At 37.9% G+C, this 26,855-nt stretch overlaps 1 protein-coding gene across 1 annotated transcript; it reads right to left on the bottom strand.

Moving 5' to 3' along the window:
- On the bottom strand, window positions 1-26,855 carry LOC137183452 (ethanolamine kinase 1-like). The gene is made up of 8 exons (XM_067590524.1): window positions 26,294-26,855; window positions 21,767-22,029; window positions 19,812-19,964; window positions 14,162-14,310; window positions 13,632-13,715; window positions 11,531-11,691; window positions 7,814-7,887; window positions 1-1,473 (listed from the first exon to the last, which is right to left on the bottom strand). The coding sequence occupies exons 1-8, from the start codon at window positions 26,432-26,434 to the stop codon at window positions 1,404-1,406; spliced, it is 1,095 nt and encodes a 364-aa protein (XP_067446625.1). The 5' UTR covers window positions 26,435-26,855; the 3' UTR covers window positions 1-1,403.

Here is a 26,855-nt window from a genome sequence, read left to right on the forward strand (position 1 = left end):
TTTACTATATATTGGCATCAGCTGAACAAAATGTTGGTGTGCATTAATTAACTAATGTAAATCATCCCAGAGCACATCAGTAAAAATAAAAATCTGCAAAAATAAAAACTGACAGGATCCATCATTAATGTTATTATTATTATTTATTTATTTATATTTTACCATGACAAGTCAAACATGTCTTCCTAGTTTAGTACATTATAATTTACATTACTGTGTTCTACATATACACAGTGTCCATTACTGCATGATACGTTAATTTAAATTACAACAGGTTACTGATTCAATGAACATCTGGGACATTGACAAGTTAACCGACTACATCACACTTCCAAGGAGGCACATGATAATAACATCTTAAAAGGTTGTAGGTTGTAGTGTAAAAAGTCAGAAGTCAGAATGAACACTAAACTGCACAAACATTTTGATAAAGTATGTAACAGTAGTTACATTTGCTCCTAAGTGGAAACTTTTTCATAGAGGTGTGATGATGTGAAAAAAAACAACCACAGCTAATGAAATGAATAATGAGCTCGTATAATTTAGATGTGAAAGCGGTATTGTTGTGATGCTGGCAAGACACAAATTACCAATTAACACAGATCAAACTTTGCCATTATTAATTATATAAGTTGTTGCTTTCTTTTCCTTGTTATGACAATAAACAGAGTCTGTTGCAGACTCTTTTTACAATGATTTCTAGGCAGTACACTGCAACAACAGAGACTAATGGCTGACTCCATTTGCAGTTCTGATTGACTTTTTTACAATGTGTAACATCACCAAATTAAAGAAAAATCCTGAAATAATATAAAGTGACTGATTCATGATTGTACAGTGCTTAAATTAAAATTTAAATTGACATAAAATTTAAAATTTACAGTTCACTGTATGGCTAGTGAACATCTTGCAAGGTATATACAAAGCAACATAGTCCTACAAAGGGGCAAAGAATTGAAATAATGCACTACTTGGTACAGTAAATGAGTTGAAATGGGGACTTGTTTTCCATCAGAACTGTGGTGCACACTGAATAAGCCTGCAAGTAACCCTCTTATGGGTTTTATGATCAAGCTCAGTTTTTGTGGCTTCATGCGACTCGGCTAAATGTGGGAACAATTAATGTGTTTCTGGCATGAACTTCATCTCAATTTGCCAAATACGCTTATCGGCATACTGACTGTGGTAAAACAAATATTTTAAAAATCACAGTGATAGCAAAACACATTAACTCACACTACAGCCTGAAATAACAAACAATGGGGAACACATTTATAAGCTCATTCTATGCCCTCATTTCCACAGTGGGTTTATGTAGTGTTGTAAGATGCGACAAAAAAAAAGGACATGGCTCACATCGCTCTTGGGCTCACAGAGCAGGGTATGGCTAGTTTTCTCCATTTCTAGCTCATTGTTAGTGCAAAATATTCCTCTTTCTTCTCAAAGTAGTAGTTGAGTCGTGCCGTGGCGTATCTAGGAAGGGAGCAGAGGATAGAAAACATCAGACAACATGAGATTTTTCTGCAAAGCACCCAATAAATACTGTAATTTTTATCTAGAGTACAACCCAAATTGCTGTTAAAGAGTGCACTGTTTGCTGCATCCTAGTGGCCTGAATGTTTAGGGGGCATGATCACAATGTACTGTAATGAGTTCAAATCTGTCCCAAGACATTTGTTGCATATAAAATAACTTTCCTAGTCCTTCCTATGTCTTTTCTATTGGGTTTTAGACAAACAAACAATTAAGTGAATGTATTTTTAAAGTGTAATTTTCTGTCTCTGTGACTTCCTTTGAGCAGAGGGACATTTAAGGTTACTTTCATAGACATCTGTCCTCAGAAAATCTATATTTTATTAGAGCAGCCTGTACTTTTGTCATTATGTTTGTTGTGTTAAAAATAGCACACAAATGTGATGTCCGCAGATGTTTTGAAAATGGCTTCTTTGTCAGGTTGTTGTGTACAGGAGACACGGGCACCTGTGGAAGACACAAAAGTAAAATTGTTCGATCTGAGGCATGCGACTATGTGTATTCATCATATAAGAAGTACACAACAATGAATGAAAATATGATGTAACTCAATTACCACTTAGCTTGACCAGGTTTGGGCAAAATAAATGTAATTTGAGCAAAAGAGTTTCAGTCTGATAATTCAATAACCTTTCATCTTCTCTTGTGCGAGATTTGATTTTCAGACTTCTGCAGTGTAATTTCATTATATAATGTTATGAAAATGAACTGAGAACTTCCTCTGCATTGAACTAAAAACCTGTCCATGAATGTATAGGTGCATGGTAAAGATGGTGAACTGATGTTTACTAGTCTTTGTAAATTGCATAATGTCACACTATGATAACCTTGCATGCAAAATACATAGAAATAAATATATATATATACATATATATATATATCTGGTCTGTATTTAATGTTTGTTGCAAATATTTAAATTACTAGAAGACATTTCTAGTCAAGTCTTGTCTTTCTTATCAAGAGCTTCAATAGTTTCCAAACTATTCACTCTATATCTCACACTCATTGTGCATAATATAAAAGATGAAAGGCACAAATACCTTGAAATGATCTTAGAGATATAGACTCATCAGATGGAAGTTAATATATTGTACAATATTGTGTTTTTCTAGTGTTCCCTATAGGTCACGCTGCAGGCCTCCTTATAGCTAAAGGTGAGCACTATATTTTTGTTTGCAAAACTTGCATAACAATATAGCATCAAGTCTCTATTCACTGAGTCTGGAAGCTGTGCCAAAGCTTGAATGCATTTCAGAAATTAACTGCAAGTAAAGTGGTTTTGTATTTGTTCAAACCATATTATCAAACACTTCAGTAAATCTGATGTCTGAGTACACCGTTGCCCTTGTCCATTATACGATATTTGAAATTAAGTGAAATTTCAAAAGCACAGAAAATGGAGGCACAGAGAAGAGTTTGTCCTTTAATCAATGCTTTCACTGAACTCCTCAATGCCAAATCAGTTTTCTCTCTCTTATTGCCCGGTGGGACAAAAAGATAATTCAAACACATGCCTTTTAGTTACTTGTATTGCATCACTCTGTTCCCCCACCTGTATCTCCGGGTAAAACTGCTCTCTAATTACTGTGTCAGAGTTTGGCTTCGGTCGTCTGATCTTTTGCAATTCTTCTTTTTAGTTGTTCCTTTGCTTCGCTAAAGGGGCACTTTTAGATACAGAAATACACACCTGTAGCTTATTGCTGCTGATAGTCAGGTGGTGCAGCTGCAAAATCATTAATAAAAATTTGGAGGGATAAATGGGTTTTGCGTTAGCTTGGCAGAGCCAGCGGACAATCTTCACATCTCTCATTGTGGTTTGGCGAGGCTCAACAGGCGTTTTCTCTGGGCGGACAGAATCCTTTTGAGTTGCATGCTACTGTTAATGATTGACAGTTCTCTCATTCATTCAGACAGCAACATGAAGCCTGATTGGATGAAAGCAAAACCTGGTGGTCACTGAATGAAATATTTGAGTCTGATTTTCAAACTGGAAAAATATAGTGGCTGTCCAGCTGCAAACATCAAATTTCTCTATGACAATCCTCCAATCCTGCATGTTTCATTCTAAACCTATGGTATAGTTTAAGTAGAAGTAGATTTGAACCCTGGAGTTTGTGAGATATGGTCTAGATTTGCGACAGATAAATGTATGTATTTTCTTGTGTGGTGCTGGCTTGCAGGTTAACATCAAGGTAAGGTTTTTATCCTTAAAGGATAAGTTCACAATTTTTCAAGTCTGTCTTAAAACAACAGTCAGGTGCCCAAACAAATATTGACACATATTTTTCTTGCTGTAATCATTCCTCCTATTCATACTGGATATTAAGAGATCCCCTCATAATCTACTTTCAATGTATGTGATGAGGGACAAAATCCACAGCCAATGTATTTGAACGTTTATTTGAAGCTAATAACGAGCTTCAGCTGTTCAAATTATTCAAATCAAGTAGTAGAAGAGTTAAAGCCTCTTTAGTCTCTTTTTGTTGCTATCCTCCCACTGCAGCTGAAATTGAAAACACTGTCTGTCAAGATGCGAAGACAGAAATGATTACTAAAATAAACTGTAACTCTGGATATCCACATTGTTTTACTAACGCAGACAGATGAAGTCTCACATTAACTTAAGATAAACTACATTTTAAAACGAGGACTGTGGATTTTGTCTCTCATCACTTACATTATAAGCACATTCGGAAGGGATCTTCTGATTATAATTTGTCAGTATGAACAGGAGGAATGATTCATAGTGGGCATGTTTCTGTGTTCATATGGGCACCTGATTATTGTTTTAAGACAGACTTGAAAAACTGTGAAGGAGCTTAAGAAAGCAGAATGATCCCAAATGTTGATCCATAACATTTACAGTAAAAGATCACACTTTTAAAAATATAGATATACTTTTAAGCAGTATTGTACTATCAATGACATGCCTTCACACACAGTAAGTATAATGACACAAACACTACTTCTCAAAGCTCAAAGTATTTAAATGGACAATCAGTTTGTTAAAGTAATAAGTGAAAAGAGCTTCAGTGTCAAAAAACAAGAAACAATCAGTGGTTATTCCATTTTGTTCTGCTAATCTAATTATCCTTCACACCACACACACACACACACACACACAAACACCCTTCATGAGTAGAATTATATTTGAGTATACCCATTTAAAGGAACAGTAACCTTTACAGACGATCCCATTCATCCCTATTTTTATTAAGGCCGACACCTAAAACTAGCGTGCTTAACATTTATCATCATCAGAGATGAAACTGAGACGTTTTTCTATTTAGCAGAAGTAGGGGAAAATGAACTCCCTCCAAAGCAGGTATTCCATTTCACAATGTGCTTTTGTGCACAATTCCCTCAATTTTGCAGTCAGGCTATTCCAAACAGTGGGCCTCCTCCTTGTTCATTTCCTCATAATAATGTCTTTGTCAAATAATGGCTCGCCTTGCCAACACGTCCACAAATCTAAACCGCTGACTCGCAGACACTTTCAACACATGAATAAAATCATATAAGGAAAGTAAATATGGACGGTAGAGGGAGGGCGGGTTTGCATTCCCCTTGTGGCTCCCTATTGTCACATCTACATCTGGCCTTGGTTAAAGCACAAGGCCTGGGCGACGCCTGTCACTCGTTGGGAAGTCGGTGGAGATTTGGCTCAGGAGGATAACAGTGGGAGGAAACATACACACACACACACGCACACCCACACACACACCCACACACACACACATACACACATACACACTTTCTCTCTGGGTTTCACTGTAACTTCCTATCTCTTTCCTTAACAGAACTTGTTTATCATAAAGCAGCAGCGCGCTGTGTGTTTTTCTCTCATGTTTATGCAACTGAACCGGTTTTGTTAAGCTTAGGAAAAAGTTGGGTCATGATAAGTAAATTATGGTTAAAGCTGTGTTACTCATTATTTCTTAAATTAAAAGACTGTGTTTAATGTGAAAAGGTCTTGCGCCATGATTAAGCCACAGAGAATTATAAACCAGCTTTTTTAGTGTCTTTAAGATGATTTTTTGGGTTTTACAGTTCATTAACTATGTTTCAGTCTCACCGCTCTCAACCCAGTTTTCCAGCAGTAGCAAGCAGTTGTTTTTATTTTTTTATTTTAGCAGTTAGGCTTTGACAATCCCACCACGTGCTACCTGCCCAACAACAAATTGAAGACAGAAAACTGGCTAGATGAAGAAAGTTGAGTAGCTACTGTATCTGCCAGAGAGCCAGATATTTGTGTCCGGAGTTGTTGGGAAACCAAACAGAGAGTGAGTATTGGACTATGAGTAAGTAGGCAATTGTTTGCTAACACATTAGCTGCCACAATACCACCGTAGTGTTGTAATATCAGATGGCTTAACACACACCAGACATCAGATTACTATTAGGGATAGTTAGTGAACTACTGTTAGCACACTTGCTGAGACATGCTAGAACTAGTCAGTCACAATAGCTCCTCAAGCCATTTTCTAATTCCTCTGCACTGCTCCATTCACTCATCCTTGACATTTTGTTCTCAGCATTGAACATCATTTCACCTAACAATCAATTCCATTGAAGAGGGAAAAAGGTGTCCAACACCAACAAGCTTGCTAACTGCCATTTATCAATTTTCAATGCTGTTGTGAGGCCTTTATACATCCAATGCAACTTCCTCTGTGAGACCTTTCACAGCAAAATCAAAATATCACATTATTGCTTTACTATTGAATCTAAATGTTGGTTGCTTTAAGCTATTTAATGTCAAGGACAGCCTCATAAGGTTATCTGCTGTTACTGCTGCATGTGTTCGGTGTATTTAACTTAACAGATGAAAGCAAAGACAAGCTTGACCATCACCATCGACTCCTTCTTTATAGCATGGACAATCAAGAATCCTGAAAATAGTGGTGGCAGGGAGATTAAGGATATCTATGTGTGTGTCAAAGTGTGCATGTTGGGGCGACAGAGGTTAGCAAGGTAGCGATGCCTTCAAACATTAGACCTGGTTCCTCATCGTTACTGTTGCTCTCTGAGCTCATTCCAGTTCAACCCTCCAGTTAAAGAAAGGTAACCCGACCCTCATCATGCACTTTAGGACAACCTCAGCCGGCGGCTTAGAAGAGCAGACGTCTAGCAGGCGCATGTGGCCCAGCCAGGGATGAGAGACATATATGTAAGGGAGGACCGACGGCACTGGAACAATAGTGCCTCTGTGCCTCAGCACCCCTCTGGATCACATTTCCTCCGAGGTCCAGATCGAAATGAGGCGGGGGCCCTGTAGCTGATCTAGCAAGCGGGCACAGAAAGCCACACAGAGGGGAGGGTGCCGTATGTCAATAGTGATTAGGATCACGATCACAACTGTGGCGGGTGTGGGGCACACAGAGAAGGGAGAAAGGAGGAAAAAGTGGGGGTGGAGGGAAACATTTTGCCCTCCTGAACTTTATTGTCTGGTTGCTGGTAGTGAGGAATGTCTCCTGGACTTGTTTAAAGATAACTAGTCCTTACGTGGATCATAATACACTTAAAATGGAAAGAAATTACTTTTGAGCTTTTGGAGAGTCTTTGTGAAAGCTTTCATCTTTTCATGATGTGTGGTTTAAAAGTGAAGAAAGGCAAAGAATTTCATGTGTAAATATTTTGTCTGAGTTTAGAAGTGACAAGAGGAGTAGAAGAAGTGTCCCACCCATTTTATGCCAGATTCTGGATACACAAAGTCTTGAAGTACCGGTGGAAAAAAATGAAATATTTCCACACATTGGGTTCAACTTCACGGTCCTCTATTGCAGTTTCTTTGCCAACAAATTCTTTGTCAGGCAATCCTAATGAAGCTCCTGTTTGTCTAAACATTGCAATAAAATACTGAGTGCCTGAATTCAATGTGCTGAATATACTTTTCCATTTGTGTATATTGAAGTGATGTATGATGATGTTAAGTAATAAGGTGGTCCCATGAAAGTACACTGAAGTCATAATTTTCTTTGTGGTTTTCATGTGTTTTTACATTAAACAGCCCTTAAGATGTTGTTAATGTTAAGGCGGTGCTTAATGTCAGGAGCACGTCGATTTGAACCTCGAAAATTTTCAACCTGGCCAATTTTGTGTGGCATTCGACGGACAAAAAGTCACAACCACAGCGCTATGAGAAACTGAAACACTGTTTATACAAAGTGACACCCAGACACACACTTCCAACTGCGGACACAAGGTAATCACATGGAAAAGCCATTTTTCTTTCTTTTTTTCCTGGGACCTTTAAGTTGCCCTCATCAGAAACACAAACCTTTGGAAGTCAAAGTCAATCGAGGAGTATCGTGACTGCAGGATGGCCCAGAGACCCCAGAAGAAGTTTGAAGCCTGGCGGAGGAGGAGAAAAAAAAAAAAATAAGGAACATAACAGAAGTAATTTACTGCTGAATAGTTTTCAAAGCATGTTGTAGAATCTCAGATTTGACTATTTATTAGTTTCCAACCCTCCAGGCAGCCATTCATTTCCATCAATTTCGTTACGAAAGGAAAACTCTTGACCTTGAACGGACTTCAAACTTGCATGGGGTAATCCATAACAGTGGATGTCACGGCTGCTTTTATCGTAGTCAGAGTTGCAGACTAACGCGCTTACATAAGTAATAAATTTGAAAAACAAATTGAATTCTGCAGAACAATGGCGTAAAAGAAAACAACAGTGGACTTCATATCTGATGAATTGGATTACCTAACTCTAGTTACTCAAGTTCATTTCAACACGATGCGGTAAAGTACTGAAAACAGATGGAAAAACTGTTAGCAGTAATATAAACTCTTAGATTTGCAGAATGTAGTATGCATTTTATTGTGTATCTGTCTATATTTGGTTCTTTAAAACTACAGCAGTGTAACGTTATGGGCCTGCACGGTCAGTTCAATACTTAATGTTTTCTGTAGTTCAATTCAATTAAAAATTCTTAATTTATCCCTGAAGCACAATTCCTGGGGCAAGCATAGTAAAAAGAACATACAAACAGGACATATAAGACAATACATGATAGACAAACAGTGACGATGTGGCAGAGACGGTACAGTACGAAACAGTGACAAACAAACAAAACAAACAAACAAAAACAGCAGTCACCACGAAGCAGAGTCAACTGGTCAAATGTCAAGCAATAATAAAGTCAAGGATTGGCAGCAAGAATGTGTGACTACCGTGCAATACTATCTCATAATCTCAGACAGGCTTTTGATGATCCAACTAAAGCTTCAAAAGCACACTTCTCTTCTGGCCCCCCTGCAAGGAGGTCACAGCTGGGTCAGATGTCAGCATCTTGCTCAAGAACTCTACAGCAGGGCAGATGCTTGTTGACAGCGTCTGAATCGGAGCCATCCAATTGAATGACAGACTCATTAACTGCCTGCAGCCAGTACATGACACTCCTATGGGACCGGGATATGTTTTTTAAAAGCATAAGTATAAAAATCTGGATCATATTTGTGGTGTTTGTAAACTTGCTGATTTTTTTTTTCAATGAAATATCACAGGTGCTGTATGTTTTCACCAACTTTTTTTTAAAATGTTTTGCTACATTTCCCCATGGCATAGAGCAGAACTGTAAAAACACACTTCAGTGACCTCCAGTTGTCGTGTTATAACTGCTCCCATAACTGCTGCTGCTGCTGCTGCTGCTGCTGCTGCTGCTGCATGCCAGTTGCACGCTGCTCAGTCAGAATGACAAACCTCTGTATTGAATGGTTCCCTCCTTAATGGCTTTGCTCACTTAGGCTTGCAGACTTCCATGCCTCCATAAATTTCTGTTGTTCTCCACCCTTATTGTAAATCTTCATGGTAGGACCACTAATAGCAAGTCCTAATAAGATCCAGACAGGCCTCTGTTCTGTGGCCCAGTGATATAATCACATTTTTATTTGATAATCAAATAAAGGGTGGAATGAAATACTTGAAGAGCAATGTGCGGTTTTCTCTTGGCTTTTTCCCCCTCCCTGGTGGATTTTCATCTCTAATCTCTGTCTTTAGTTGGAGAGAGATTGAGCACATTTCCATTATGATTAATAATGGCTCTCCATTAAGAGAGCATTAGTTTAACACTAAGCAGAGACCCTCAGTGACAGGGAGCCATTGAGAAAAACGGAGATGAGAGACGTGTGGGGAGAGTGACATCACAGAGCCGCAGGCTTTAGCCTCGACATCACGGGGGATCCCTACGGAGGAGGGGACGAGTCGTAAAGACCCCACTGCGTCTTGGCACACTTTGCCAAGGATTAAGATTCAAAAGAGGCAGCTTCACGCCACAGAGCTCTGGCAACCGGCCAGACTTTGTCGATGCCACACAGCGGAGCCGCACAGCTTCCTTCAAGCGCAGACTGGTTTCCTCGCTTCCTGAGTTTCAACTATTCATCTGTATTCTTAAGTATAGTGTGAATTCAATGTAATTTGATTATTCCAAGCAATTACCAAGTGATACAAAAGGATCAAATTCAATTTCATTCCAATTCATAGAAATGAAAAAAAAAACTAAAATACACAAATATATTAATAGTGAAAAGGCACAGACTGAATTGATAATTATCATTTTGAAAATTTTCCAAAGCCAGTTGCACATAATCAACTATAACATCTGGTTTTAACAGATGTGATGTATGACAATTTACTTACTTTTACTTACTTATCGTCTTCATCCGACTGGAACATACATTTATATAATATCTTTAAATGGTCAGAAATTGTGCAGATCTTTCATTGTGCCAGTTCTGGTAGAACAGATAATAAATCGTTTGGTCTATAAAATTTCAGCCTATCAAAATTCAAGCAAATTGTTAGTTTTCTCCATCAAACGATTAACTTTCTGTCGATCGACTGATCAATTAATCGACTAACTGTTTCAGCGTAGAAGAGCGTAGAAGATCAACAAATAGGACAATCTTATTTTTTTGACTTTCTTGTCCCAGGGCTCCCACACATGACGGATGACAAGTAATGAAAATTGTCAGTATTAATTGGTGAATTGGGGGTTTTAATAGAAGATACAACTTAATTAAGTAAGTGAGATTAACACGTCATATAGTGGGCAAAATGTTTCTACTTGTGAATATTTTTAAACAGAAATGTGCTGGCTAACTTTCTCTGAATTAAGGGAAAGTAGACCCATTTCTGTGTGATTTTCTCAATTAACAGGCCCAGTATCCTTCAGTCCGACACACAGCTCGTCAAAATGAGTCGAGTTGGAAACTTGGCTTGTTAAGCGTCAGTGATCAATTTCTCCCACTTCCCTCGTGTCAAGAATCCTCCTCAGTTTGTCATAGAAAATCTGATTTCAATCAACATGATGTTATCACTTCTCTCACTCCATTCCAGGCTGTATTTCTTTTTCCCCCTCCGCTTCTCCCCCTCCGTTTTTTTGGCCCAGACACAAGTTATTTTAAAAAGTAATATGCTTCCTCATCATTTCTGGGCTATTTCAAGAGACATTCACACCAACCCCCAAAATTGGTAGGACAATTCTGCATATTGTGTTGAGCTATGAAAGCACTTTTAGACAGATAGCCCAGCACCACTTGAGCCACCAAAGAATGAAAATTGTGGTCATAAGAAAAATAATTTTGGCTGCTGTCTCTCATTTTTCTCTGCGGCAGTTTCTAATCAACTCAGATGGAGTCCATCAAACTTTGAACAGTGGTGGGTCAGCTGTGGATCGGGTTTGGTTTTCTTTGGGGAGAGGGTTCTTTTTTTTTTTTTCAGGGTGCTGGAAAAGTAAATTGTTAAAATGTGATGGTGAGGTGTTGCCTCCCTGCCATTTTAGAGGTCTGCACACATATGGATATTGTTGCAATGCCCACACTAATCTCATAATATTGAGATATTTGAGTCCTTCCAAGAGCAGAACTTAAAAAAAAGGAAATAACTGATGAGAGATTTGTCACTTTGTAGAGTCTTTCCAAAGTGTTGAGGCAGTACATAATGACATATTTCAACATTTCAACAAAGTCGGTGGGAGCAGACACTTACCAGTGAGAATTTGCAGACTTGTATGTAGAGTTGTGAAACTTCTGCCTCTGTAACAGTGACCTCACGTCCAGTGCTGTGCTTGTAACTCTCCAGATAGGCTGTCAGCCAGTCTCTCTGCAGCTCACGGCTGGGGTAGAGGCTGTAGTCAACATCATTCACACCTTGAACACACAATACACACACGCATGTGAGTCTACTGTCAACTAAATTGACTAGCTGACTAACTGTTAGTATTGAACAATTGCCTCAGAGCCACATCTGTTGTGAGTGGAGAAACAACTCTTTAGTCAAATCTCCTGCACTCAAAAATGTGTTTTGCTTATTGTTACTTCACTTGGATGTTTGAGCTTTCACAGTTTGACACTAGAATTACGTTTTCACATTCATCTGCTTAAGAAGGAAAAGTTTCTCTGTGCTCACCCTGAAGGATAAGTTCACAATTTTCCAAGTCTGTCTTAAAACAATTATCAGGTCTCCATATGAGCACTGACAGAGGTTTTGCTCACTGTAATCATTCTTCCTGTTCGTTCTGGCTACTATAAGATTAATTCCCGTTGTGCTTTCAATGTAAGTGATGGCAGACGAAATCCACAGTCCTCGTTTTGACTTTGATTGGTCAATGTTTATCTTCCAAGTTTATGTCTTTTTAGTACAAAATTCCCTCATTGTGTTTCCCTGTTGAGCTGCGGTGAAAGGATAGCAACAAAAGGAGGGAAAATTGTACTAAAAAGGCTGTAACCATATATCCACTTTATTTGAACCATTTTGACAGCTGAAGCCTTATATTTGCCTCAGATTAATTTTGGAACACATTTTCACACAGAACGAGGACTCTGCATTTTGTCCCCCATCACTTATATTGAAAGCACAATAGGAAGGGGCCTTTTAATGGTCAGTATGAAAAGGAGGAATGATTACAGCGAGCGAAAACCTCTTTTGGCGTTCACATGGGCACCTGTCAATTACTTAAAGACAGACTTGAAAAATTGTGAACCTATCCTTTAAATCTGAGTTTAACATGTGTATGTGTGACTAGTTTGGAAGCCAATCGTTGTCCAGTGTGCAACTTGCACAAGTGTGATGTGGAAACTTGAAACATCCAGTGCACATATATTGAGAATGGACTTTTCAGTGTCCAGCAGTTAAACTTAATAGTTAAATTTTTCAATGAGGGAGAATGAGTGGATGTCATCTGAAGAATTCTTAATTAGTTAAATTTACCTTTTTTGTGGAAAAAACATATCAGACACAAATTATTATTTCACACAGATTTTTTTTTTAAATGTTTGACTGGAAGGAATATTTAATTGTTTCCCCCTGTATGATGTTGCAAACAGATATATTCAAACACTCACAATAAGAGATGCAAGAAGCATGCAAAAGGATGACAGTGTGAAGTGCACACATGTCAAAATTCTAATTAGCTTTGAAGCTCACAGCTTAATTTGAATTTTTAAAAAAATCCAAAGCGTACAGTCTTTTGCTTCAGAGCAAAATGAGAAAATGGAACAAGAGATTAAAATCTTGTCACTCAGAAAAAAGTTAACACATAAACATTTTTGTTCATGACATTTAGGCTCATTCCAGCCATAATTTGGCATCATGATCAATTTTCTGGGGTTGGACCAGATTTGCACAACATAGCTAATTTTTACAGATTACTTCTGTTACAATCGTTTGGTGTTGCCACGTTTTGACTTGAAAGCTGACATGATATGGTTCTTCAAAACAATCTGAAAGTGTTAAATTGATGATTGTTCCACAAATGCTCAAATTAACCCTGTCAGGCCTTGCTGTGACACAGCTGGTACATCAAAGGCACTTTTATTACCGAGCAGAATACTGTATACAGCAATTTGTCTTGGCAGCATCAGTAGAAGTACATAGTTTCATGGTACATAATGGCAGAAAGATAAAACAATATCATAGTCAAAGAGACAGCACAAAACTGGACAATGATTCTGCATATCACATGCTGTATTGTATATACGGTGCACCATTTACTACATTCAATATTCTACATTAGACAACCTTAAATGTTCTGGCCGTGAAAAAGATTTGAAAGCAAATTGAACTTCTTTTCATCACAACACGGACCTACCAGCAAATTCGTTGAAGTGATTGCCAATATCGAAGGCCTGGTAGTTGTAATCGGCGTACTCATAGTCAATGAATTTCACCATTCCTGACGGACGAGAGGGAAAGCAGCAACAGTTACCAAGACAACATGACGGACACATCATATAGGCGTATAACTGACAATGCTCCCTCCTTTATTGGAAGTGCAGAACCTTGTGGGAGTCAAAGGAACAATGAGTTTCTTTAGACTGAGTCACTGGACATCCTTGTGAAATATGTGAAATTTTTTATCAAATACAGATGAGCTAAGATGTTTAATAAAGCGAGGAAGCATTTTCAGTAGAACAAAGATTGTAACTTGCATTTCATACTATTGAAAAGAAACAAATGTATTTATTGTAACATTAGCTTCAGTCATTTTATTGCTTCTGATTGATGGAAATCTGCTAAATGCCCACGTAAAAAAGAATTCATAAACCAACTTATTTCATTATTACATCCACTATGTTTTCCAGAATAGGTGATGTGAAGCCTGTGCAGGATATTCCTCACCCTCTTTGTGGTTGTAGATGATGTTTTTTGTGAGAAGGTCATTGTGACAGAGGACAGTTGGCGAGTCAATCTGCGAGAGGTGTCGTTTCAGTGACTCTATTTCCACTGACAAAGTCTCAAAGCTCGGCAACTCTTGTAGAGACACAGAACTGCAAGAGGCAAAAACCACTTAAATCACTTTTTTTTTTATTTGGTGATGAAGAAGACAAGATTTACACTCTAACATTTGGAGGAATGTCTCATGAAAGATGAGTGTCTTTGATTTATACTGTAGCTGCACAAATGAATTGGACACATTGGTGGCCCAAGTTCAGCACCCTATAGTCATCAATAAATCGCTCACACCACATTAATGATGAAGCCGACACAGACACCATAATGATACTGTGGTTTCATTTAAGTAAAGAGTCGATCTACGGGGGAGAAATGGATAAACTGCTTTCATCTCATTACCAATTTTATAATCATAAAATATCTAAGACAGTGTATCATGTCCTTCAGTTCTAATATGATGCAGTTTAATTGTTATTGGTGCAACTTTGCAACAAAAGGCACACTTTACAATAAGGAAGTAATTAATTAAATGCATCTAATAAAAAAAGAGTTTTAGGTTTCCACATTTAACTGAATTATTCCTTTGGTTGGTGCACACCCTCTGCCAACTTTAGCTTTTTTTTGTATATGAAGCTTTTATGCTTTAAAAAAGTATTGTTTTGTATGATCTACAGTCTTTCTCCCACAGTATGGGACATCCTTACTGATTAATGACACGCTAGCCAGTCTTATTTATGCATTAAAACTTGTTCCTATTCATTTATTAAGCATTACTGTAAGATTTAACCATTAATAGAAACAAATAAACACACAATTTGTAAGTATGCATCAATGTTAAGTGTTTTTTTGCTACAAATGTTCTTTGAAAGGCTCCACCTATGCCAGAATTTCCTCTTACACATGATGACTCACCTGCCTTTAAGAACTGGTAACACAAAAAGAATTTTATTTGTCTGCATTTCAGCAGTGTTAGTGCCCTGCTGTCTACTATAAATGCTGTGTCACAGGCTCGTCCACCATGTGGAAAAAACAGTAAAAAAGAAAAAACACAGACTTATTACGATTAATTCAGAGGATGATGTGCATAAGTTAGAATTTCTGGCTATGAAAAATAGCTTTGTCTTTTTAGCTTTTGAGCCTTTTTGAACCTTTCACAAAAAAGATAAACATTTCATGCCTGTGGGACAGCTAAGAGAAAAAAAAAAAATCTAAATTCGATCTAAGTAAACGAAAGGAGAATACGACTTTTATTGCACACAGACGTTGTCAGAAAGAGTACAGATATGGAAGATTTATGGACAACTTTGTTATGAACTCCACACTTTTCTTCTCTTGGAACAACATGTTTGTAAACTGAAGCCTTTCTGAGAGCCTCGTCGAGAGGTTACATGCCTTGTTTTCACTCTGTTGATTACTCGATCTATCAAAGAAGGCACTAATGTCCTTGGACATCAGTGCAAAATGCACCTGGAAGAAATGCTGCGCAAGCATCTGTCTCCTAATTAATTTTCGTGTTCTCTTTTCAGTCTTCAGGCCACGACAAGAGGGTAATTTAAACAGTGTAATTTAAACTCTACCTATTTATTCGAAGGGGAACAAACAGATGCTCCGGTATTATACACACTTGTAGACATAATTTAGTGAGGCCTGTTTGGAACGCACAATAAAAGCAGAAGAGCAGAGCCTTGTTTATAGTCGTGACACAGAGGCTCTGCTGCCTTATACAAGTACTCCTACACATCCTCAACAACATGCCAAGTCATTTTTGTATATTATCTTCCTCTAGTCCATTCACTTAGTCCCCCTTCCTGCTGTGGAAAGGCAGATTGAGGAAGGATAAATTGATCGTTTACATGAAGATGTCAACTTGCTTTTATTCAATCAGTGTACCTGAGAAATAAAAAATTAGTTTTTTCCTGCTTGACTTTTAATATTTGTTAAATTAACTACGAAAAGTTATTCCACTCATGTTGTAAACTGAAAATTGTGAAAATATTGTACATTTTAATTTCAAACTAGGCCTATATAGTTGAATGTACTTGAATATTTGAAATCTTTGTCATTTAAAATCGACCCTGACATGCTAAATTTATCTGTCTCCTCTCCTAATATGAATTAAAATACATAGTTGAATGGTGAATCACCCTGATTCCTTTTCAACCCATCCGTTTCTTTAACTTAACAAACTGACTTTATCATAGAAACCAACGATTACTCTGAGTCAAAAGCTAAATGAAAGACTTCCATTGACTTTAAATGGAAACCTGTCGTCTTGCCATCAGATCTTTTCCTCTCTTTTCTATCCTTTTCATGAAAAACAGTACGTCAAGTACTGTCGCCTCCTGCTCCCTGTCAAGTCTCTGTAAGGTAATTAGTGGAATTTCCTCCTCTGGCGCTTCATTATCAATGTGCCTTATTTACATATGATTTCAAACACCAGCCGAGCACTGCTGATCTTTTCTTTTTTTTTTTCTTTTTCCTTTTTGCAGTTTTATGCGATTCGTTGGAGTGCATATGGGAGACGTAGCAGGGGGCCTTTGGGAGAAGAGGAGGTTGCACTCTTGCTTTCCATTGCTTTTCTTTCCCATCTCTAACTTCTACTGTGGACTGTCTCTCTCTCTCTCTCTCTCTCTCTCTCTCTCTCTCTGCGAACCTTGCAGCTGCTGCAGCCCCTTTTTCGCTCCCTCTTTCCCCCTTTCTCTCTCTCTCTCTCTCTTCTTCCTCTCTCTATCTGTCTCTCTCTCTGTGCACAGCGGGTGGCTTGAGAGCTGAAGACCTCCTCTGCAGGTGCAGCCTCTTCCTGCTCTCTCTGCCTTTCTTTTACCATTTCCTCTGAAGATCACATTCATACCACCACTCATACATTCTCAAGTACAAAAGTTTCTCTGATGCCTGTTTTTTTTTTTTTTTTTTCATTCTTGGTCTGCTCTGTCTCTGCTTCTCAGTGTGTGTGTGTGTGTTTATGTGTGTGTGTGTGTTTGTGTGTGTGTGTATACATGCACATGCAACATCCAGAGACCAGCGAATATGCAAACAGACATGCACTAGACATAAGGTGCATCACTTTATAGTGCTTTTCCAGCACTCTTTATTATCATTATATCCTTATTATTATTATTTTTCCACCCATATTATTTATAGTTGTTCTTTCTGTATTTGAGCAGCAGTGGACTGTGTTAAACGGCTCACACAAATGTCTCACAGTATAGCACCATCTATTGGGCCTCTAAATGTGGTGCAGTTTGCTCCTGTAGATGCATATGACAATATGTATCCCAAATAAATATTCCAGATTCATTCATTTACTTGTATCACATCAGATCGGTGTCACATTGTGTGCAAAATAGCACATTGTACAAATTGAGAGTTTATAATATTTATACATTGTTCTGAAAGTTCAGTGTTAATCTGAAGCTGAAAAAGAATCCCTGATTAATAAAATAAATCTCTTCATCTCTTTCTAATCTATCTGAGACACTGAACATTTACTTCCCTGTGCTCCACTTTGTGTTTGACTTCCAACAAATCAAATGTTGGACATGAAATGAAAATTAAATTGAATGAAGGAAGGAAGTTTAAAATGTCAAAACCAAAGATGAAACTAAACTGATATGGCTGTGGTTTTACTCAATTATGGTTATACTTGCTAAAAACACAAAATTATCTTTAATTGATATTGTCTATCATATAACCAACAAAAAAAAGCTTTGCTTAGTTCCACAGAAAACACACACACAAAAGATCCTGTCTATAATAAAAATAGATGAAGTAGAAAATACTGACTGAGGATGACAATAGCTGCCTGTGTGTTGCCCTCCTGAGGATAAAGACATTTAGCTGCACTGGTTTTATCTTAGATCTCTGAGAGACTTTTGTCTCTCTGAATCCAGGAAGCTGAACTACTTCTTATCATAAAAGACCCGCTCCTCCACAGTCCACCTCTTTTATGGATGACTCACTCCAGTACTAATTGCCTCACTCACTTGCTAAAACTCAAAAAGAAGAAACTCCAGTTTGTTCAAAAAAAAGAAACTCAGGACCTTCCAGCTTTCAGTTTGCTTGGACTTCCGACCCCTTCGCTGCAAACATAAACAAGCTTGAACGTTTGACCGATAAGGGAGAGCTCTGCAGGAAGCTCGTGGCAGAGTGTCTGTTTCTTTGTAGTGTCTGGAAGGCCCCTCTCACCTCTCATTCTGTGACCCCTGTCATAGATAATACAACGTCATTGCCACGGAGGCCACTCCTCCGCCTCGTCCCTCTGACCAATGACGGCTCACAGTGACAACCTCCATCCACACGGTGAGAGAGGTGAATGTGGCAACGCAAATCAAGCACGGAGACGGTTATTTTAAAGGCAATGTGTGTGAGAGGAGGAGCGCTGTGAGCAGGTTTGAGAAATGTACATTTGGCATGTGAGAAAATGATAAGGCATCAGTGGAAGTGCTGCTGCCTAAAAGATAAAGGAGTGAAAAATGCTGCTGTTTTCTATCAAAGGGCTGACTGCAAAAATCTACCTTGCAACACCGGCTCAGTGGGAATTTGTTTATAACAGATTTAATTTTCAGTACAGTAGATGATTGACAGCACTCCTCTCTTACTCTAACATTAACCTTTCTACACATGTCAGGTTGTTGATATTTGCTTGTCAAACTGATTGTAAAACTGAAAAAAACATGGGAAAAAAATTCCAGACAAGTGCTGATTGGCCCAAGTTCCCATAAAATGCCCCTTTGGTTGACTGATGTGCCTTTCTGGTTAACTCAAGTGCCAACAGCCAGTTAGCGTAGCTTAGCGTAGCTTAGCATAGCTTAGCGAGAGTCTTGTTTTCACTACAGCCTATGGTTGTCACAGTGAGGTTGGCAGGCAACCAGCAGAGTAATGTATTGCTCCCAGCCAAGAAATAGTCAGACACATAACCCCCCTGTAAAACTGCAACTTGTCATTTTTACACTGCTGTTCTTGTACGGATTAAATAAACAACGTATAACATATTTATTCATGAGTTTTAGAGAGTTATGGCAGGCAGATTTTGGTACCTTTTAACAGGGCCAAGCTAGCTGTTTCCCCCTGTTTCCAGGCTTTATGCTAAGCTAAGCTAACCAGCTGCTGGCTGTAGCCTTACATTTAACAGAAATACAAGAGAATAGAATAGATGTTCTCATCTAACTTTTAGCAAGACAGTGAATTAGCATAGTTCTGAAAATGTTGAACTATTCCTTTAACCTACAAAATCAGACACTGAATAAATCTGAGGTGATAAATAAGCAGTACAGTTGCAGGATTATGCTCAAGTCAGATCATAAACTAAACACTTGTCTATCATGCACTATTTTGTTGATTGGTTGTTAGTGTTTTAAATCACATTAAAAAATAACTGAGCTCACAACATGTAATCTGGCTTAATGAGTCTACTACTGAGGTGCTCTTGAGCAAGACAAATAGTCCCAGCTTGCTTGTAGCCAACTGTTAAAGGCTAAAGGGTTGTAATGTGAATGTATTAATGAATGTGGTGGTATTCAGACAGCAAATGTGCTTGTGACGTTACTGCATGAAATCTAAATAAAACATCACATTGAGATGATTTTTTCATTTGTACCTTTTTGTGCACCGCTGCTCGACCGGGCTGCTGTTGATATCGTTCTGCACCAGTTTGAGAAAGTGAGACATTTTTGTCCAGAGCAGAGGTTCAACAGGCTGACCACATTTTGGCTGGATCGAGTGGATTCTCCCCATTTCTGCTGCGATCAATCTGCAGAGAAAAAACATTTTCTCAGATGAGCCTGGCTGACGCTGTTATTACACAAACAACCATTATCAGAGAAGAAACATGACTCCCTTTCCATTTACCGCTGTTATCTTGTTCTTCTTTTCAAAAAATGAGCCTTGTTGCATTTGTGACCTTTTGACCACCTGAGTGCTCACTCTTGAGGCATCTTAGTGATGACATAAAGTTTTCTGGGTATTCCCCACAGAGGGTATCAGGGAGAGCAAGGTGATTGATGTCCTTTGTTGCCTTTGCTGTTCGGCCTTAGCTGGCTGTGTAGTGTCCTACTGTCCTGTGGTGAGAATAATGGTGATGGCCTGTTATCATGAGAATGATAGATGGAACAGGGGGCATGACTACCTAACATTTCTCAAAATGAAACATGACTCATCTGAAATTATTGACAAGAAAGTCTGCATCAGCCCAGTTGAAATGCTTAAATAACACACATCTTTATATGACCTCAAACATAACTGTTTTCTGAGAAAACAAAGAAAAAAAAAGAATTCAAGGTTCATGCTGAACTGATACAGTTTGTCTACTGAGTATCCAGAAAAAATAGTCACAGGAAGTATTTGGCTACTTTTGTAAGATATTGATGGCATTGTATGACGTTTATGCTCAATGCAATCTATATGAGGCCTGTGGTAATTTAACTGCTATATTAGGGTTTAACTAATATTTCAAATAAATACACCTAATAATGTAATGAATTCCACAATGTTATATCACATACTTACATTCACTATCCATACTGTATCTCTCACTAAACATATTGTTTTTATATACTGTAATGATGTAATAATAACAGCATTTGCTGCTCTTAATATTACATCATCATGTGGTGTCATCAGTTTCACTTTGTTTAGTTCAACAATTAAGATTTAAAATTGAGGATTATCCCTCAACTAATTTGCTAATTTGAACAACAATAAAACGTGTTTTGTATTTTTGTGCTTGATACACTGTAAACACTACAAAGATGGTATAAATGCACTTTGTTATAGTAACTGGTAAACATAATAATTACAATAGATTCAATATGATTTACATTTGTCTGACTGCAATAGCTGTTACTGTTAATGTTTGTTTATATCTACAGTAAAGCCAATATTTACCTGTTCATGTGAGAATAATTTGGCAGACAAAGGACACGTGTTAGATGTCATGAATTTATCTTAACATTTGAAATTTTGGTAATTTTTTGAATTTTGCAGTTTACCACAGTAATTAATGGGAAGTTAAATTCTTTATTATTATTATTATTATTATTATTATTATTATTATTATTATTGTTATTATTATTATTATTATTATTATTATTATTATTATTACTATTCACACAACAGTTACTTAAAGAAATAGTATAAATGAATTTTTTGGGTTTGTGATAACTGATTTCTTTTTTTTATTTCAGCAAAAAAGTGGTTTCCTAAATATATAAAAATGAATATAAAATATGATCCCAGAGTGACTCAGACAGTTCTTGAAAAGTTTCAGATGTTACCATGACTTGTGTCAGATTTAACTCTTTAACGATGCACTCTGAGAATTTGCTTTAACTTTGGTATGACTTGTTCATGACTAGATAATTAGACTGGAGTTCAGCTTTTCTTGGCTGGTTGTTGCACTGGTTAGTTTCCAGCTGTGAACGTGTAACTGTGGGAATGTGAACCAGGACATTCCCTAAAAAGCATACACATGCTCATCACAGCTTCCCTGAGTAAAATCAACTTTACAAAATAAATTTAAACAAATCAAACTGCAACAGTTGTTCTAGCAGAGACCTGTATATGGAGGGTTGTCGGAGGAGCTCATCATCCAGCACTGTTCCTCTGACAAACTCATAACAGATGCCATTCTGGAAGCTGCAGTATATCTCCGGACCACAGCTGTGGGCGTGGAAGACCTGGAACATCTCCACCTCCCGGTCCCGGTTCACATAAAGCTCCGTCATTCTTCCATACAGTCGCACCAGAACACAGCCAGGCTCCTGAAGAGAGCCTACATAACAGCCAAGCAGCTGGTTGGTGATGCCTTCTGTGAATGTCTGGAAGTGAATACAGAAAAATACTTACAGCCTGGATTTTGCAGGTAAAACCACTGTTCCTTATTAATACTGCACTGCAAAGCCAAAACAAGGGAATTTCAGATTTGGCAAAAACTGAATCTGACTTTTTGATATATAAAAATGATTATGCCATAGAATTGTGTAATTTTCTGAGGTAAAAACCAAACAGCACTGAATGCACGCCAGCTAGTTACCGCTAGTTGTTTTTGATGCTCCAACATCTTAGTAATTGGGTTTGTCATGCCTCGTAAATAAAGCAGTAGTTAAATCAAATCATTATGAAGAAAAAATGTAAAATTAGTCCTGCTGAACGCTAAGTAGCCTAGCTTAGATTGCCCAAATGTATCTGATTTTCTTGTTGTTTTGTTGGGGAGGTTAATACATAGCTGTTACACCTTCAAACATCAAAACCTTTTTTCTTTTTTTTTTTTAGTATACATAAACTTTCAACATACTTTAGTATTAGTCTTCATCGAGTCTATAATATGTACACTAATGCTGAATTTCTAAGAACATTGTGATTACAGATATGAATGATAACACTGTGACGACAAAAACCTCTTGTAAATAAGGGGAATTTTTTTTATGATAGTGTTTATGAGTTTTCTGATACATGGACAGTGGAATTACAGATTGTTTTAGCCATTTTAGTTTGTATAACAGGTTAAATTTAACACTCCTTGAGTTACTGTTTATCCATAACAATCTTGGACATTTCACACTAAACATGGCTGCACTCTGGGCTTTAGAAGGTAAATAAAGGCAATGGCAATATGCCATATGTTTGGTTTCAGCACTCTGGATTACAACTTTTGCTACCATATCAATTTACAGGCCACTAATTTACCGCTGTTATGGCTCATTTACTGAAAATGTTTCACCAACCACCCATTAAAGACACAGCATTGTGCAAAAAGTGAAAACTACAAACACAGAGAGATCATTAACCAGCAATTACTGATTTGTATACTTGAAAAGAAACAGAAGAACTTTGCATAAGCATCCGGTTTTAATCCTTTGTAGCGTCAGAAATCCCCTTTGACTGGATAATCTGACATCAAAGTGAACAGACATAAAGGATTAACACTTCATGAACAGGACTGCAGATGTTATATAAATAAAACTGGACTGAAAGCACAGAAAAGAATAACAGTGATAAGACTCTATTGCTCCGCATACAATATAATTATGATCTCAAACTGTTGCAATAAACAAAACATTGATGAAAGCACAATAAAAACAGCCAGACAGAGAAACAGACAATATGCATACAGTACATGAAGCAGTAGATAAATGACAGATATGCTGCTGAACATCTGTAGAGCTACAACCTGAACTTGTTGACATTAAAGATCACACTTCCAGCACAGGCTGAACTGCGTGTACTGCATGTGTACACAACAATACCACAGCGACCACTGTTTGCCTGCAAAGGCCTCATCGGACATTTGTTGTCATTCAGTGGTTTCTCAAAGTCTCTCATTCACTGCCACAGTCTCCAAGGCATTTTCTGAGCGTCAGATGGGATCTGCACAGAACACAGTTTTTTCATCTAGATGGAAAGTGAACAAACATGCCCACCTTGACATCTGATGAAGTATTTATACAGTGGACGGGAATGTTCCTCTGCCTTGGACATTGTCATCAAAAGCCTTTTGTCTCCGATATGTATTATATTAGCCTTACATGACAGCTGGTCAAGTTTTCTTGTGTTTTAGTCGATGTAGTTTATTCATTGTCATTTAAAAACATAAAAAGTCACCATGAACAGCACTTCCTAAACAAGTGATTCATGCTAATACATGCTTTTGATTTTATTTACTTCTATCATCCTTAAACCCAAACATGTGTGTATCATAGTACTCAAACTGCCTCTGTGTATGAACTTCTATTCATTTTGTTTCATTTGTCATGAAACAGAATTAAAAGACACACAGGAAATCATATAAACAAATAGATACAGTCGAGATGAGTATAAGTGAAAGCAGCTTTAAAGGAAAACTCTCTTTACATACAAGTTAAATAGGATGTGACAACCTTCCTGCGCAGGTGTGACAGGAGGAATCTGTCCTTCGCCTGCACACTCTGTATATTCCAAAAAGATGAACTCAATACATCATTAAAGGGGCTGTTGGGATCTGAGGGCTGAGAGGAAACATCTACTCCTTTGTGTACATTACTGGACCTGGTGTAGATTGAGAGGTCACCCACCCAACGTGCTGTCACCTAACAAACATAAACCCTATTTCTCTGAAAGATTGGACCTTGTGTTTGCACATGGGACCAAAACGGGATTATCTTGTTCAGACTTGATGTTCAGCCAACACTACGCATCTGTTCCCAGGGTTAAAAAAATAAATAAGTCTACTTTTGTTGTCTGGTTACCTTGGCTTTTTCTGCTGGTTTTTGTCTGTATAATTCTGTCTCTGTTCTCAGAGTTCTTTTAAGTTGAAATTTAGCAGACCTGTGCTGAGAATTTATTAAAATCTTCAGTCCTCTTTCCCTAAAGTGGGTACAACCTTGCTTGGCTGAGCCTACATGAAAATTGGTCTTGTATTAGTTTAGTTTTAAGTTTGTCTTGAATGCACAGACTGCATAGATCCTAACCTACAGTGATTCAACATGTTCAGTATGTTGACCTACACTTTTTTTCTGGTATGCCATGGTACAATTTATTCTCCACAAGCTCCTACATCTACCGCATGCTACTGTTTTAACATAACTAATATGCATCAAACCTGCTACTTGTTGCCTCTTTTCAATTTAAACATTTTCCCCTGGCCTTGCTGCGACGCAACAGGGCAAGTGAATTTGTGCACAGCCAATCATAAAGGAGTAATTTGTGCTAATAGGTGCAAAGAGAGTTAGAAAGATGTCAATCAAACGGGGTCTGTGCATGCTCCCACACAGTCCTGAAAAGAGGTTCACTCAATCTGTCACCATAAACACTTGTGGTGAGTCAACACCTGCAGGTCACTACCTCAAGAGTCTGTTCACAAATCAGTAATCAGCAAATAAATTATAGGTGACAATTTTCTATATTTTTCTTATTGCCAACAAATCTCATGTGCAGAGTGAAACCATAGATGAATGTATCTACTTTCAGGTATTGTGTGTGTGTACAAAGTCTAATATATCTTATACCTATGTTGGCTCTGCATGAGGTTTGTTGACAATAAGAAAAATATAGAACGAGTGGTCATTGAACTGCGCAGCTGTAACACAATGAGTGAAACAGTGTCTGTTTTATATCACCTATGAACACAACTGCCACATCATAATACTACATTTAAACAACTTGGATGCCTTATGGAAGTGAATGTAGGGCAAAATCTTTTATCTTCCGTCCTTACAGCTGCCATTTTTGTCTGAAGATACAAAACTGTCAGGTCACACTCAAAAGCTTCCAAGCACATTAATATTGAGTAACCATGATTGTCAAAGTGACATTCATGAAGCAGCGATGTTATTGTCATGTCCACTGATTTTCATGCAACTCAATAATGCGACATTCAATATCTAAGTTAGAGCTAGCGTTACACAGTCTGTAGAGATGCAGCAAATGAAAGTGACACTTTTCATGAACTTATTATAACCTCATATGTATAAGTATGTCTAAAGATATTGGATGATCCAAATGAAGTATTACTAATGGATCCCAACCGTTCCACGTGTCTCCGTATGTCTAAAATTTGCCAGAAAACTGTTGTATTTGGACACAACCATCCCGTCAATTTTCTTTACAAGCTCCCAACAAAATTTTTTATGTCTAGAATCATCACACATGCCCACTCGTTGTTCATTATGCATTCACATGAACGGAGGGGTTAAGGTACGTTCACGTTACATCTCTAGTGTACGAACATTCATTCCGTTTCTCATTCACCTCTATTAAAGCCTGTCAAGTTTCCTGTTTCAGTGCGATGTCCTGCCGGCTTGTGTGGTTTCATAAGTCACTTTTGTTCAGATTTGATCGAATGTGCTCTGTCGGCCAATAGAAACACTGCTGCACTGTATTTGGAAATGAAGAAGTTATTATTGTAGGCTGTTTCATCACCATTTTTAGTACATCACACTACCAAACTACAAACTGTAGCATCATTTTTATATACGCTGTTCATAGTTTGTGATCACTATGATCAATATTTATTTATTACCTGCATCAGAAACGTGACATCACATCCTTTTTTTTTTTCAGGGTAAGTGCACATACTGATAACCCTGCATTGAGACATTCACTTGCCTTCATCTGAATGTCCTGCGCCTTCCAGTGAGGACGGAGTCTGCTGAGGAGGTCCAGGATGCCTCTTTGAGGTTCATTTTCATCTATATGGATATCGATGTGGAGAAGCTTATCCCTAGCACACACAGAATTACTGTCCATCTTTAACAAAGCAGATCTAATGTCTCGGAGATGTCACAATCAAAAACTTCAAAGCTCCGGAACGAGTTGAGAAACTCTCAAACTAAAGTCTTACTCTGCTCTAAGACAAGTTGAGTTGTGTCCAGACTCATCAAATCATTAAAAACATCATCCAAACATGGAGCTCTTTGATCAAAAATTTAGACAGTCCAATGTGGGTTCAATCTTGGAACAATGCAAAAATGAGCAAAACAAACTGACATGAGGTGGACAGAATAGTCTTGATGACGGTGATATAATCCACAACAGAGCTCTCAACTGACGTTTCAGATCTAATGTTTCAGCACTGTCACACTGAATCAAGAGTCAGCGGTTGTGCTTGCATGTCACTGAAGTCGTCCACTTGTGTGTCCAGTGACTCAACAACCAGTTTTCTTATCAG

This window comes from Thunnus thynnus, chromosome 5, assembly GCF_963924715.1.
Source record: "Thunnus thynnus chromosome 5, fThuThy2.1, whole genome shotgun sequence".
Taxonomy (NCBI): domain Eukaryota; kingdom Metazoa; phylum Chordata; class Actinopteri; order Scombriformes; family Scombridae; genus Thunnus; species Thunnus thynnus.

Coding starts and splice junctions, on each gene's coding strand:
- LOC137183452 (XM_067590524.1), bottom strand. CDS start 26,434: ATGGACAGTAATTCTGTGTGTGCTAGGGATAAGCTTCTCCACATCGAT. Junction 14,311..19,811: donor GAGCAGCGGTGCACAAAAAG/GTACAAATGAAA, acceptor TGCCTCTTGCAG/TTCTGTGTCTCTACAAGAGT. Junction 13,716..14,161: donor CATCTACAACCACAAAGAGG/GTGAGGAATATC, acceptor CTCGTCCGTCAG/GAATGGTGAAATTCATTGAC.